The 15,350-nt window shown below is 32.5% G+C and overlaps 1 protein-coding gene and 1 long non-coding RNA gene across 2 annotated transcripts in view; both read right to left on the reverse strand.

Annotated features, from left to right (window-relative positions):
* The window catches only part of LOC111634553 (WD repeat and HMG-box DNA-binding protein 1-like), a 152,440-nt gene that overhangs the window by 64,619 nt on the left and 72,471 nt on the right, over positions 1-15,350 (reverse strand). Inside the window, exons 14-15 of the mRNA XM_023379355.1 lie at positions 14,015-14,147; positions 7,007-7,197 (exon numbers count right to left, since the gene is read on the reverse strand). Coding sequence (XP_023235123.1) covers positions 7,007-7,197; positions 14,015-14,147 — 324 coding nt within the window. The remainder of the gene's footprint in view (positions 1-7,006; positions 7,198-14,014; positions 14,148-15,350) is intronic.
* LOC111634657 lies at positions 1,519-1,868 on the reverse strand. The gene is made up of 2 exons (XR_002758258.1): positions 1,712-1,868; positions 1,519-1,622 (listed from the first exon to the last, which is right to left on the reverse strand). It is a non-coding gene; the product is annotated as an uncharacterized LOC111634657 (long non-coding RNA).

Below are 15,350 nucleotides of genomic sequence, written 5' to 3' on the forward strand. Positions count from 1 at the left end.
ATTCTGTTTTATATGAATTCCATGTTGTACGAGTCACTTAGATTTTACAAATACGTGTGCCAGGCTGTGAACAGCTCACGTATTTGTAAAATCTAAGTGACTCGTACAACATAGAATTCATATAAAACGGAATAATCAACAGGGTTATAGGGGGGGTCAACTGTATTTTAATTATTATAAAATGACAAAAAGCTTAAATTTGAGGGTAGGGATGGATTTTATAAAAAATTGTAAATTCTAATAACAAGTAAAATTATCATTAAGTCCAACCCTACTCGAGATATGGCATAGCCCCCTTTATCTCCTCACCCCATTAATCTTTAACCACCAAAATTTAATAGTATCAATCACAAATCACTCTAGTATACAAACTTCCTGTAAAATTTCATAATTTTTTGACAAAAAACACAAGAGTTATTAAGCTTCAAAGAGGACGAACAAAACTGTGTTCCCTCCCACACACACTATATTCCACACATATAGAAAAAAAACCTCAAATTTTTTTCATTTCTAAAGTCCTGAGTCCAAAAATGTAAAAATCATGGAGTGTCATTTTTTGACCAATTACCATGCTTTCCCTCTATTATACAGTGTGTATTTTTTATCTTGAGACAATGAAATATCTTAATTGGATCTCATTATTTTAAAAAAGTTATAGACAAAAGTTGTAGGGTGTTGAGGGGGCAATCAATTGATGACCTCATGACCTTAACCTTCAAGGTCATTTGGAGGTCAAGTCTGTTTTTTCAATGGGAACACATATTTTTGACATTGGAAATGGAAAGAGCAAAAAATTTTACATTCAGATATACCCTTAATCTTAAGGTCTAGGTCACCCCTTTTGTTATATATAACAAAAGCAGGAAAGTGAAAATAGAGTTTAGGTCATTTTTCATGTGTTAGACAAAGTTTGGTACATTCTCAGGGATGTGTTAAAATGGAATTCAGGTAAGCTTTGAAAAATGTGTCTGTGTTAGAAGAGAAGTTTGGGAGAGACTTGCTGTATACAGTCGACCCCCCTATAACACGGTAGATACGTTCCGTTCTTTATGAATCCATTTTGTACAAGTCCTTGCCAATCACAGCCCAACACGTGTGAAGTTTATGGACTACAGCTGTTTGAAAGGTTTTCTTCCATAAAATTAATCGATTCCTAGACTAATTCGACTCAACATTTCCAAAATACATATATTTTTTTGGGAATAATCCGTATAAACTATGCTANAAATAAAGAATTTATTTCTTTAAAAACCTTTTATATAAAAACTGTAATAACCTAATCTGTAATTCTTGTTTTAATATAAAAGATTTTTAAAGAAATAAATTCTTTATCTTAAATATTGATATTGATTAAATCATTATTTTAACGCTGAATTAATCTATATCTGCTTTCAGTTTATCACAACAGAATAAGCACGTGAAAATTATTTTAAAATATGTATGTACATACACACATATTTTTAAACATGTATCAGTATATATTTTTAAAATAGCAGATCAGAAAATAACTTTACTCACTCAGATAGTCCCAATTCTAAAGAAATTTCATCTTCTTTATTAAAAAGCAATATCAAAAAATGATAACGCGTTTGTCCTTGTTTAATTGGTGGATCTAAACTAAGCTGAAAAAAATTAATTTTTCTAAGAAACTGTTGAAAGAAAAAAAATAAAATAAACATATATGATTAAATATTAAAAAATGAATACTTACTACAAAAAAAGTTTGTCTGTTATCTTTATGGGGAAGTAAGAACAGACGTAATACTGTACTAAGTGGAATTTTGTAATCAAATGTTTTACCATGGAGTTGGATAAATGAAGGAAAAACTTTGATATCATAACGACCTCTGAAAACATAATTTTATGAAATTAAAATATTTTCCGTGCACGAATTTCAACCCACTTCCGGAGCCTCACAACAGTAAATTCAATTTACCCGCCTAAACTCTCTGTAGCATGGCGCTGGACAGCGGAAAGTAGTTTGGCTGCCCGATGACGTTTTAACAAATTATAGGAGTTTTTTTTACCATGTTTGTACGGATACCATCGCAATTTTTTTGCCGTCATATAGGAATCCGAACTATAGGAACCCGTGTTATAGGGGGGTCGACTGTATTCAACAATGAACTTATCTTCTCAATGGATGAAAGTTTGTGTCAGTTATAACTTCTACAATTGCTACAATGAGAAAATCCTACTCATTGCTAACAATGAGAAAACATGCCCATTCCTGAAAGCACTACTACAGGAAACAAAATGAAATTGTAAGAATATTTTCTTTGTAACTCTCTCTTTCAATGTGAGCATAGTTGAGTGTCTGAACAAATATAGGTTATGGTTCAAGTTAGTTCCTTGATGCAGTCAACTTTTGTCAACAGTTTCGAGTCAGAAAACAGAAAGTAGTTTTACTTGGTTTTAATTTAGAAATTATTTTATTAATTTTTAGAATTTACAACAAAAATTTTTTATAAATTTTTTACCGATCCCATTGTTTTAAATTTTATGAATATATTTTGTTTTTATGTTATTTGTTGTTATGAATTTAACTGAAGGATTAATTAAACTTTCTTAGTTTTTTAACAAACTATTTGGTGGTGAATGACTTCCATCCCAGACCCATGTTTAGTGAGACACTTTCTATAAAAGATGTGCCAATCTATTGATCAGGTCAACTGATCTGTCATGAGCATTGTAACCAATGTAATCAGGCAGAATCTAACATAGCTTATTGGTTAGAAATCTTAAAAATTAAAAGTTGTAAAAATATTTATTATCAATAAAAATTTTCAAGGCTTCTTCAGCTTATGTCAGACCATTCAAAAAACATTTATCCAGTCAAACAAAACTTTCCTAAAATCTTTATGAGGATCTTGAATAATCTGATACTGAGACTAAAGAAGCCTGGTAAGCATTTATTTTAAGGTTGGTGGATATCAAGAAGCAAGTGGATGGCAGGGGGAGGTGCTGGAGGCAGGATACTAACCAAATGGAGACAATAGGCAAGAATTAGGGTCAACAATAAACCTTTCCCATTCCTCTATTAAATGGTAAGAAGAAGCACTGCATTTAATGATTTCCAGATGTATAGAACAATGTATATTAAGGACACAAAGTGCAAGGTTCATAGAAAAGTTTTTCAAGAATATTTCCAAGATTTTCTCACACAATGGAAAATGAGTTAGGAGGTGTTTGCATACGTTTATGGAACCAAGGGGCAGTGGCTCAAAAAAGTTTGGAAATTACTGGTATATTGGATAGTCCAACATGATCATCCAATATACAATTGAAGAACTCACAGGTGCCTGCTCCCTGTAGAACCTCCTGGATCCACAACTGTGACTGCATATATGGCATGATATGAATATATTCACAGTCTTTAAATTTATTTTTTATTAATGTAATATTTGAGATCTACAAAATATTAAAGTATTTGTGGATAGTTCAAGGATTTACCCATCCCTAATTTATTCCTATTGTTTAAGTTAACTTCCTAACCAGTAAGATATTTCTGTTTTGATTTTCAGTGGATGCATAGCAACCTTTATAATGAATTTCAGTTAAGGAATTGACTGTTTTTATTCTGTTTATGTGCATAAAGATTTGTTTACTTGTGAAATTTAAATCAGAAATGAAGTCACAGATATTAAAATATATAAATTATTTTTGAAAACTTTACATATATTCAAAGACATATCATAAAAATTATAATCACAACAAATTCAGTGTGGATGGTGCCCCAAGTCAGATAAAATTTATGGATTACAAATCAGATGATCAGTGTAAAATCATAATGCACATGAACAATAAATGATTACTCTATTCAAATTTTGTCAAAATTAATCCTAAAAGTATTATATTTTAGAGTAAATTTGACAAAATTCAAATAGATCAATCACAGAAAAATAAATCTATTTACTGTATTAAGAGATAACAGTAAAGAAATTTATTTTTCTACAACATATATATATATAAACGTCCTTTTATTACTCCAGTCCTGGAATTAAATTGTCACATCTTGTGTATATACATACATACAAGGTGTGACAACTCCAGGACTGGGGTAATAAAAAAACACAAAGAACATATAATGAAAAACCCTTTTAATATCCCTGTAAGTAATCTCCCTGGAGGGCAATGCACTTCTCGCAATGCTTGTACAAGTTTTTGAAACACTTGGCAAAGTCACTTCCGTTGACAGCTCTCAATTTCTTGGTCATTGTGCTGTATGTCCTCCAGGTCACTGAATCTTCATCCCTTCAATGTGATTTTGATTTTCAGAAACAAAAAATAGTTGCAAGGCGACAAATCTGGTGAGTATGGAGGGTGGTTCAACTCCACAATGACAACAGTCAATTGCATTNTGTAAGTGTCACAGATGCTGGTGCAATGCGTGTGTGCCCTCCTTATCCATGAATGAAAAACTGTCATTTTTATATGCTCAGGGTCTGTGGAGTTCCTAGGAATGACAATAAGAAGACAAGTGGGTTTCCAGTATATATCTGTTCTGATTTCCCCTTCTTTGCAAGTTATAGATAAATCCAAAAAATTAACATTGCTTCCACTTTCCTGCTCCGGTTAATGTCCAGAGTCATGGACTGTCATGGCGGCTCTTCCTGTTTTAGCCTCAAAACCGGACCGCTTTGGAGACGACGTGTCACGTGACAACGCGAGCGAACGGCGGCGGCTGCTGCTGCGCCGCGATAAACGGGGAAAATCGACGCGCGGGTTAACGTCCATATACGTAGACTCATGGCGGCTCATCTCTGATTCCGCAAAAAGAAAAGGAAACAGTGGGGACGCACGTTCTAACCTAACCTAACCTATTCTAATAAATTAGCACAATTATTACCGATTAAATTATTAGAATAGGTTAGGTTAGGTTAGGTTAGAACGTGCGTCCCCACTGTTTCCTTTTCTTTTTGCGGAATCAGAGATGAGCCGCCATGAGTCTACATATATGGACGTTAACCCGCGCGTCGGTTTTCCCCGTTTATCGCGGCGCAGCAGCAGCCGCCGCCGTTCGCTCGCGTTGTCACGTGACACGTCGTCTCCAAAGCGGTCCGGTTTTGAGGCTAAAACAGGAAGAGCCGCCATGACAGTCCATGACTCTGGACATTAACCGGAGCAGGAAAGTGGAAGCAATGTTAATTTTTTGGATTTATCTATAACTTGCAAAGAAGGGGAAATCAGAACAGATATATACTGGAAACCCACTTGTCTTCTTATTGTCATTCCTAGGAACTCCACAGACCCTGAGCATATAAAAATGACAGTTTTTCATTCATGGATAAGGAGGGCACACACGCGTTGCACCAGCATCTGTGACACTTACAAAGAATTGGAATATATCCGAAACATAGCGATACAGCAAGGGTACCGTAGAGAAAGAATAGATGGTCTCATTGCAAATTGTTGGCGGCGCCACCCATCTCAGGGAGGGAATCAGCATAAAGAAAGAGTCATGCTCAATTACATACCGTTTCTCAACAATTTCCTTATTTCTGGTAACTTTCTTAACCGTTCCTTTGGGGAACGGTTAAGAAAGTTACCAGAAATAAGAATATACAGATAGTTTACAAGCATAATCCCACCGTATACAGGCTCTTAAGGAATGATAAAGGCAGTTACAAACGCAACACGATGGCAGAAGTATACTCTATACCGTTAAAAGACTGTAGATTTAACTCTAATCTGGTATACATAGGAGCAACCATGAGAAACTTAAAGAAAAGAATTGTTGAACATACTCAGTGAATAAAAACATAGACTCTATGGTGCTTGCTGCCTTTGCCAAGCAGCAGAATATCGAGGTCTTTTGGGATCATGCATCGATCATCAAGGCTACAAGATCCAGGCAGGCATTGAAACATCTGGAAAAAGTATAAATTCACAAGGCGCAGTCGCACACAAAGGATTAATCATAGGAATACTGACGGATTGTCATCAGCATAAAAAATCCTTCTACGATGAGTTGACGTAGTTTATGTAAGTGGGAAGGTTAATTAAGATAATTTTTTACTGGATGTATATATTTTATTTTATTTCTTTATTTCGTTTTAATTATCTTGTATAATTTTTGCAATTATTTAAGCTTGGTAAATGTTAACGTATATTTATGTAACAGCTTTTTGAATTTTTGTTTTACATAATTTCGAATTGTTCGTTTGATTCAGAATGATAACTGAGGATGATCGCTTAAAGCATTCAAAAGCATTTTTAAGATATTAAAAAACAATTTGCTGGATTGTTTAAAGGTTTTGAAAATAATAATTATGTGAGATCTTTTTATAGAATCTGATCACTTTGCATAAGTATACTGATATAAATATAGTAAAAAATATAGAAGTTTTAACATCTTACAATCTCATTATCTCAAATAATTTTCTTCAAAACAAATTATCTGATAGAATAAAACAGATTGTATGGAAAGTAAAAGATAACTCACATAAAAGTAACCTCATAAACTCAACTTCTATAGTTTGAAAGCTTATGCCAAGTGAGTGCTCAGAGAGTAACAAGTGAAATTTAAAAGATGTATAACAACATTTCAAAAATGCTGAAGGACACTATTTCTCTATAAGATCATTAACATTTTCACTGATGAACTCAGATATGTGTTCTTCTACATGCTACATTACAAATGCCTGTGTAAGTGACAGTCATTTTCAGCTTATGGTATAGAAATGTACAAATAAATTACTATTGTAAGACATTCGTAAGGTATTGATTGCTTTAATTTCTTCTGGGCTACTTTTTTATGGACTAACTATGTAATGGAATAGCTTATAAAAGTAGTAATGTAGTGATACAGGCAATCACTAAGCTTCTGTTTAGATAATTAAGTATAGTAATGTAGTGATACAGGCAATCACTAAGCTTCTGTTTAGATAATTAAGTATTAACATTTTTTTTTATATATATGAAAAGAAATACATTTATATTAATAAATACATTAAATAAATAGCCTTAGCAACAAATTAAATTATTTAATTTTACAGTACACTACCATGAATCTATGATCCCAATGATCAGGTGTTGAAGAAGGTTGAAATGCTGGTTGCAAAGATGTTAGAGTAGGACCTGATGGAGGCTGAGATGGTGGAACTATTAGTGCTGACATTTTAGTTTCATCATCATTCACTTGTAAACCAAAAATTTTTGGCTCCAGACTAGCTTTGATGGCACCAATATCAATGTCTAGATAAAATCATAATCAAAATATATTGTTAATATTTCATAATCATAATATTTTAAAATATAAAATTTATTTATATGTATGCTTGCATATATTTAAAAATTTTCTGTAATTCTTGTTTAGCAAAAAAATAGTTTTTAATAAAACATTTTCTTCTTCGCAGATTAGTGTAATAAAATATATAAGCTGACAATCAAATAAATAGAGTTTCTTTCAAGAGTAATTGGCATTTTCATTTGTTTGTGTTGCTGCTATTAACTGTAATCTAAAAATAAAATGATATGTTCATTTATAGATTTTCTATTGCAATTAGTATGCAGTAAAAATTCCTTAACAGATATTTTTAATGAATATTTGTGTGAATATTTAATGAATATTAATCATGTCATCAGTAGCATATTTCCATAACTTACTTTGTAGATTTACAGATTTAATAGATCTCAATAACAAAGACAATAAACTGTTTTGTAAAGCAATTAAAAAAAAAAAATANGGTTTAGTAAAAAATTTTTGGACAGTCAGTGTCTTCAATTAATTTATAAAAAAATAAATAAATATTTGAAAGATAGAAAGCCTGAAGATACAAGTATTTGTTAATAGTAAAATTTTTGCTGGTAGTAAGGTGTCTAGTGTTTATTTAGTAATTCAAACCAGCAGATTTGTTACATTTATAGTGATTTTTTCAAAAAAATAGTTTGCACAGTTTTAAAAACAATAAATTGAATATCAAACTCAGCTTCCTTTTAAAACATTTAATAAAACATTTAACACCTTATAACGCTGAAAATATTTATTAAATCACAAACGTTTTCAGCCTAATGGAATAGGCCATCATCAGGTGACAGGGCATCCGTGTCTACATGCTTTAATCTAACATCCTCTTTTCTATCCTAGTACTGACCATTACATGTTACAACCCAGTGATCACCTGAATCTCCTTCTCCTTTATCACCAAATGCAGTAACTTCTTGATTACCAGAGAGAGGTGAAAATAAATGACTATGAAGATGTTTTTGAGTTATTAAATGTTCTAATCTGATTGTGTCTCCACATGAAATAGGTTCTCCTCTTGTACATGTTTTTCCATTTGGTCCTTTAATTACCCAATGACTAGAAAGAAAGTTTTGTGCGTGATTGGTTATTTTTTGAATATAATAATTACATGAAATGGATGATTTTGTATCACGTGATTTGTATTCGCCAATGATAAGCGTCCGGAATTGTATGTAGTGTAGTCATGTATATAGTTTTTATCACTTCTGATGAGAAAGAAGATTGTTGGAGAGCATCGATATGCTAAATGCACCTTAGTGGTCCTGGCAATTTATCTATATATATTAATTAGAAAGTGTTTTGCTGTATGTGATAACTTTCATTCTGATGATGTCTATTTCATATAGACAAAAACATTAGTAAATTTTTCTTTTCATAGTGCTAGTGTTGGTTTTGTATGTGATGTATGAAACAGCACTCATACATTTCATTATTGCTATCTCCATTTTATATTACAGAATTTCAGTGGTTAATATTTTTTATTCAGATATATCTAGTTTTTTTCACAATGAAAATAAATGATTTTTAGGATTTTATTCACAATGCTATTATTTCATGGAATAAAAATTCTAAGATATTATAAAAGCAGATATTATAAACATAAGATTATAAAAACAAGGATTTAAAACTGGCATAATTTAGAGCTATAATAAAGTGACTAGACATCCTGAATTAGGCAGTACTACTTTTGAACTATTCATAATTATATTCAAAAATAGCTAATATTCACGCATGAGTAAGTCAAAGATGAAAAAATAACATAAAACAACAACTTACAGATAAAAAGTCACACCTTAAACTATATTTAATAAAGAAAAATATTTTTACCTAGTTGATAGGTCTATCAATTGAACTGATGAACTTCACATGGTATACACTCACAGTCTGAGAACAGTGAATGTACTGTATACCAAGTAATATTGTGTAAATCAGTTATGAAAAGAAGAGTTCATGATTTTCACTAATTATCTAAATTTTTTTACTTAGGTAAAAGGCAGTTAAAGCAAACAAACTATGCTCATAGCCATAATTAACTGTTTATTGCTGCTAATACTAAAGGTCGTTATTTTATAAATAAGAGAGTTTGACTGTATTCTTATTCTACACTGGCGGAAATTGAAAGTGTTACACCCACTCAGTATAGTCGAAGACATATGAAATTGGGGCAAAAGAATCTTTTTTTTGAAGGGTATTGAATGATCAAAAATTAAATGAAGTACATACAGTGGTATGGAAATTATGGAGACATTTGTTATGCAAAATTGCTATAGTGTTTAGTTTATAAGTTGTAAACTGTGTTAGGGAACATAACTTTTTTTGGTCCACAGGTTGTTGGTGACCAGCTATGCCATATTAATGAGTGAGAACTCTGTACACCCAAATGTCTGGCTTTGAAAGAGGTCAGATAATTGGCATGTTAGAAACGGGAGCATCATATTGTAAAATCACCCAAAGGACTGACCGTACTGCAATGTCAGTACAAAGAGTGGTCACAAGGTGGATGCAGGAAGTGTCCAGTACTCGCAGACCTGGCACAGATCCATGCAGAAGAATGACGCCACATGAAGACCACCATATTGTGCAGATGGCAGTTGCTAACAGATGGGCAATGGTGTGAGGTTTGCCGATTGGGGAGAAAGTGTCGCGACAGTCAAGCGGTCAGCACTGTCGTGTGGGAGTGAAAAAACTTACTGAGACAGGTTCTCCATCGTATACCGTTTAATAAATATAAAAATTTTTCTTACAACAAATCCTTAAAAACGGCGTAACACCTATCCAAAGTCGAGCAACAAGTTCGTAACACTAAAAGTTCAACTGTTCTGACGATAGTTTTTCTTCCAGCGATGGCGGCATGAAGACGTTGACTCCGGGCTGCACAACACTATTTGAACCAAGGTCTTCTATCTACAAGGTGGACTTTAGCAATCTTGATGGCACGGGAGGGTGAAGACAAGTCCTCCGAATATCTGACAAGTTCTCGTGGGAGAATGTCCGGATGACAAGAATCCTGGAGAGGAGCATTGCGAACCAAAGGCCAAGAACTACGAACCAAGAACATCACATCCTATTTTTGCGTGGTTTTTATAAGTTTTTTCTGGATCCAAGATTGAACATTCCGATAGGTCGATGCCGATCTACCCCTGCTCTCTAATTGGTCCCCTCCTCGTTACGAATTGTAACGAGATTGGTGCCCAGATCGCAGGGTGAGTCAACTCCGATTGACAATTTGATTCCTATCGAAGACGTTCGATCTAAGTACTCAAATTCATCCATTGTTTTAACCTGAGTAGTTCGACTTTCTTAGAAGTTTTTACAGATATGTCCTTATATGGACATAAAATATTCATTTTGTGTTTGATGGTTTCTTTTTACAATAAGATTAATAATTATAAAAATTTTTTTCATATGAAATTAAAATATTTTCCGTGCACGAATTTCAACCCACTTCCGGAGCCTCACAACAGTAAATTCAATTTACCCGCCTAAACTCTCTGTAGCATGGCGCTGGACAGCGGAAAGTAGTTTGGCTGCCCGATGACGTTTTAACAAATTATAGGAGTTTTTTTTACCATGTTTGTACGGATACCATCGCAATTTTTTTGCCGTCATATAGGAATCCGAACTATAGGAACCCGTGTTATAGGGGGGTCGACTGTATTCAACAATGAACTTATCTTCTCAATGGATGAAAGTTTGTGTCAGTTATAACTTCTACAATTGCTACAATGAGAAAATCCTACTCATTGCTAACAATGAGAAAACATGCCCATTCCTGAAAGCACTACTACAGGAAACAAAATGAAATTGTAAGAATATTTTCTTTGTAACTCTCTCTTTCAATGTGAGCATAGTTGAGTGTCTGAACAAATATAGGTTATGGTTCAAGTTAGTTCCTTGATGCAGTCAACTTTTGTCAACAGTTTCGAGTCAGAAAACAGAAAGTAGTTTTACTTGGTTTTAATTTAGAAATTATTTTATTAATTTTTAGAATTTACAACAAAAATTTTTTATAAATTTTTTACCGATCCCATTGTTTTAAATTTTATGAATATATTTTGTTTTTATGTTATTTGTTGTTATGAATTTAACTGAAGGATTAATTAAACTTTCTTAGTTTTTTAACAAACTATTTGGTGGTGAATGACTTCCATCCCAGACCCATGTTTAGTGAGACACTTTCTATAAAAGATGTGCCAATCTATTGATCAGGTCAACTGATCTGTCATGAGCATTGTAACCAATGTAATCAGGCAGAATCTAACATAGCTTATTGGTTAGAAATCTTAAAAATTAAAAGTTGTAAAAATATTTATTATCAATAAAAATTTTCAAGGCTTCTTCAGCTTATGTCAGACCATTCAAAAAACATTTATCCAGTCAAACAAAACTTTCCTAAAATCTTTATGAGGATCTTGAATAATCTGATACTGAGACTAAAGAAGCCTGGTAAGCATTTATTTTAAGGTTGGTGGATATCAAGAAGCAAGTGGATGGCAGGGGGAGGTGCTGGAGGCAGGATACTAACCAAATGGAGACAATAGGCAAGAATTAGGGTCAACAATAAACCTTTCCCATTCCTCTATTAAATGGTAAGAAGAAGCACTGCATTTAATGATTTCCAGATGTATAGAACAATGTATATTAAGGACACAAAGTGCAAGGTTCATAGAAAAGTTTTTCAAGAATATTTCCAAGATTTTCTCACACAATGGAAAATGAGTTAGGAGGTGTTTGCATACGTTTATGGAACCAAGGGGCAGTGGCTCAAAAAAGTTTGGAAATTACTGGTATATTGGATAGTCCAACATGATCATCCAATATACAATTGAAGAACTCACAGGTGCCTGCTCCCTGTAGAACCTCCTGGATCCACAACTGTGACTGCATATATGGCATGATATGAATATATTCACAGTCTTTAAATTTATTTTTTATTAATGTAATATTTGAGATCTACAAAATATTAAAGTATTTGTGGATAGTTCAAGGATTTACCCATCCCTAATTTATTCCTATTGTTTAAGTTAACTTCCTAACCAGTAAGATATTTCTGTTTTGATTTTCAGTGGATGCATAGCAACCTTTATAATGAATTTCAGTTAAGGAATTGACTGTTTTTATTCTGTTTATGTGCATAAAGATTTGTTTACTTGTGAAATTTAAATCAGAAATGAAGTCACAGATATTAAAATATATAAATTATTTTTGAAAACTTTACATATATTCAAAGACATATCATAAAAATTATAATCACAACAAATTCAGTGTGGATGGTGCCCCAAGTCAGATAAAATTTATGGATTACAAATCAGATGATCAGTGTAAAATCATAATGCACATGAACAATAAATGATTACTCTATTCAAATTTTGTCAAAATTAATCCTAAAAGTATTATATTTTAGAGTAAATTTGACAAAATTCAAATAGATCAATCACAGAAAAATAAATCTATTTACTGTATTAAGAGATAACAGTAAAGAAATTTATTTTTCTACAACATATATATATATAAACGTCCTTTTATTACTCCAGTCCTGGAATTAAATTGTCACACCTTGTGTATATACATACATACAAGGTGTGACAACTCCAGGACTGGGGTAATAAAAAAACACAAAGAACATATAATGAAAAACCCTTTTAATATCCCTGTAAGTAATCTCCCTGGAGGGCAATGCACTTCTCGCAATGCTTGTACAAGTTTTTGAAACACTTGGCAAAGTCACTTCCGTTGACAGCTCTCAATTTCTTGGTCATTGTGCTGTATGTCCTCCAGGTCACTGAATCTTCATCCCTTCAATGTGATTTTGATTTTCAGAAACAAAAAATAGTTGCAAGGCGACAAATCTGGTGAGTATGGAGGGTGGTTCAACTCCACAATGACAACAGTCAATTGCATTTGTCAGGCCAAAAATTCCATGACAACAGTCGCAGTGGGCAGGAATTGTCGTGCAGCAGTACTGAGCTTCCTCTTGCAGCAAACTGAGGCCTAACCTGATGAGTTGTCTCCAGATTGATACCAGTTGTCTCCGCTATCATCTGAATAGACATTCTACTGTCATATCGCAGCAAGTCTGATTTTTTCGATGTTTTCTGGAGTTCAAACTGATTGAGGTCGTCCAGAGCGAGCATCATCCTCAAGGTCTTTCCGATCATCCCTGAAACGTGCAAACTACACAAAAACGTGACAGTAGGATAGGGCATCATTCTCATAAACTTGCTAGATGAGAACATATGTCTCTGTTGCACTTTTACCTAACTTGTAACAAAACTTAATGTTCACTTTTTGTTCCATGACAAAAACATGATAGCACTTTCTCACAGCAATATGTGAATGGAGTACAAAAAAAAGAATGAGTTACGAGACACGAACAATCTTTGCAGACAAGTAGCCAGATGGTTGAACTATTATGACAAGCTTAGACAAGTTTCTGCATGCTGATACTGCAGTGCTACACAACTAGTCCTTGAATTAAATTGTCACACCTTGTATATAGATATTTTATACAGGAAAATAATTAGACAAATATTGTGCTTTATTATTTAAATAAGTATGGAAGTTAAACCTTGAGCAGAATGATCTCTAAGATAGTTTTTATATAAAATTGATTAAAATTATCAAAAAAGTATTTCATTATCTATAACTCCCTAAATTATTTCATATCATATTGAATTCATTTATTTCAAATGTTAAATTCTTTATTAACAGCAAAAAATTAAAAAATAAAACTTCTAAATGTATTAGTTCTCTTATAAACATTACCATAATTGTTATCATCGTCATCATCATTGTCATCATCTGGGATCTTTGAATTTGATACAGAATCATTGTCAGATAATGTTTTATCATCATTATGTTGAAAAGATTCTTTTATTAAACTTTGTTTTGAAGCATCCTATAAAAAAATAGTAACTTAATATCAATAGTTATTAGGAAAAATTATAATAAACTTTAACAATATATTTTGAATTAATGTTAGCTTCTTCCAACATTATATAGTATATATAGGTTAATGAAACAGAAAACTGACCAACAGAAAAAATATTCAGTACCATGTGAGTCTGGTTTTACTGTTTTACACATGTTTTACTGTACCACATTTCCCTGATTAAGATGCAGCATGAATTTGAAATCAAATTTTAAGGGTTTTTTATGAAGGAAAATTTTAAATAATCAACATGGCCACATAATTCATAAAAAGGAAACTTATAAAAACATAGCACAATTTCTTGAAAAGTCTCAATATAAAAGTACAGTTGGAATATCAGTGATGATTTCAAAGTTATAGATGCTCTACTTGGCTTACAATAGTGATACACAAAATACTATTGTTTTCTTTGTGAATGGAACAGAAGAACAAGATCTTCACATATATTGTCAACTGCTGGCCACTCACAAAGCAATATATATCAAGGAAAAAACTAGTTTATTATGCATTAGTCCAATCCAATAAAATTTTACTTTAGCTGTTGCATTTTAAATTGAGCTTAAAGAAAAATTTTGTAAAATCAATAAATAAAGAGGGTTTGGGCTTTTTGTATTTAAAAAAGTATCACTATCTAAGCAACACTGAAATTAAAAAAAGAGTTTTCATGGGCCACAAATTAATCTGTTAATGAAAGATGAAGAATTTGAATGTCCTTAAATGGCAGTTTAACTTGCAGCACAGAATAGTTTTGCACTAGCACAAAACTTTGTAGGAAATAGAAAATCAAAACTATGAAGAACTTGTAAATGATCATCTTAAATTATACACTTCCTTCATTCTCACCTAAGCTTCTTTCTGTCAGATATTGGCAACATCAGTAAAAAACATGGGGAAATCTTCCACCAAGATATATTGTCTATCAAAAAACATTATCAAGGTAAGTGAAAATGTTGATCTGAGATCCACTACTTCATAAACCAAAGAACCAGCAATAGAATAGAACTACTCACTTTGCAGAGCAAATGTTTTCTTTTGTTTTTAAACATGACATCCTCAAGCTACTGTTCTAAAATTCAAATTACATGCATTTGGAACAGATTATAAACTTTACTTAGTCATTCATGATTAGAAGATAGCAGTTGATACACTGATTGGTGGAATGTTTGTACA

The sequence above is a fragment of the Centruroides sculpturatus genome, unplaced genomic scaffold (assembly GCF_000671375.1).
Source record: "Centruroides sculpturatus isolate CEXI.00-Female unplaced genomic scaffold, Cexi_2.0 scaffold75, whole genome shotgun sequence".
In the NCBI taxonomy this organism is placed as follows: domain Eukaryota; kingdom Metazoa; phylum Arthropoda; class Arachnida; order Scorpiones; family Buthidae; genus Centruroides; species Centruroides sculpturatus.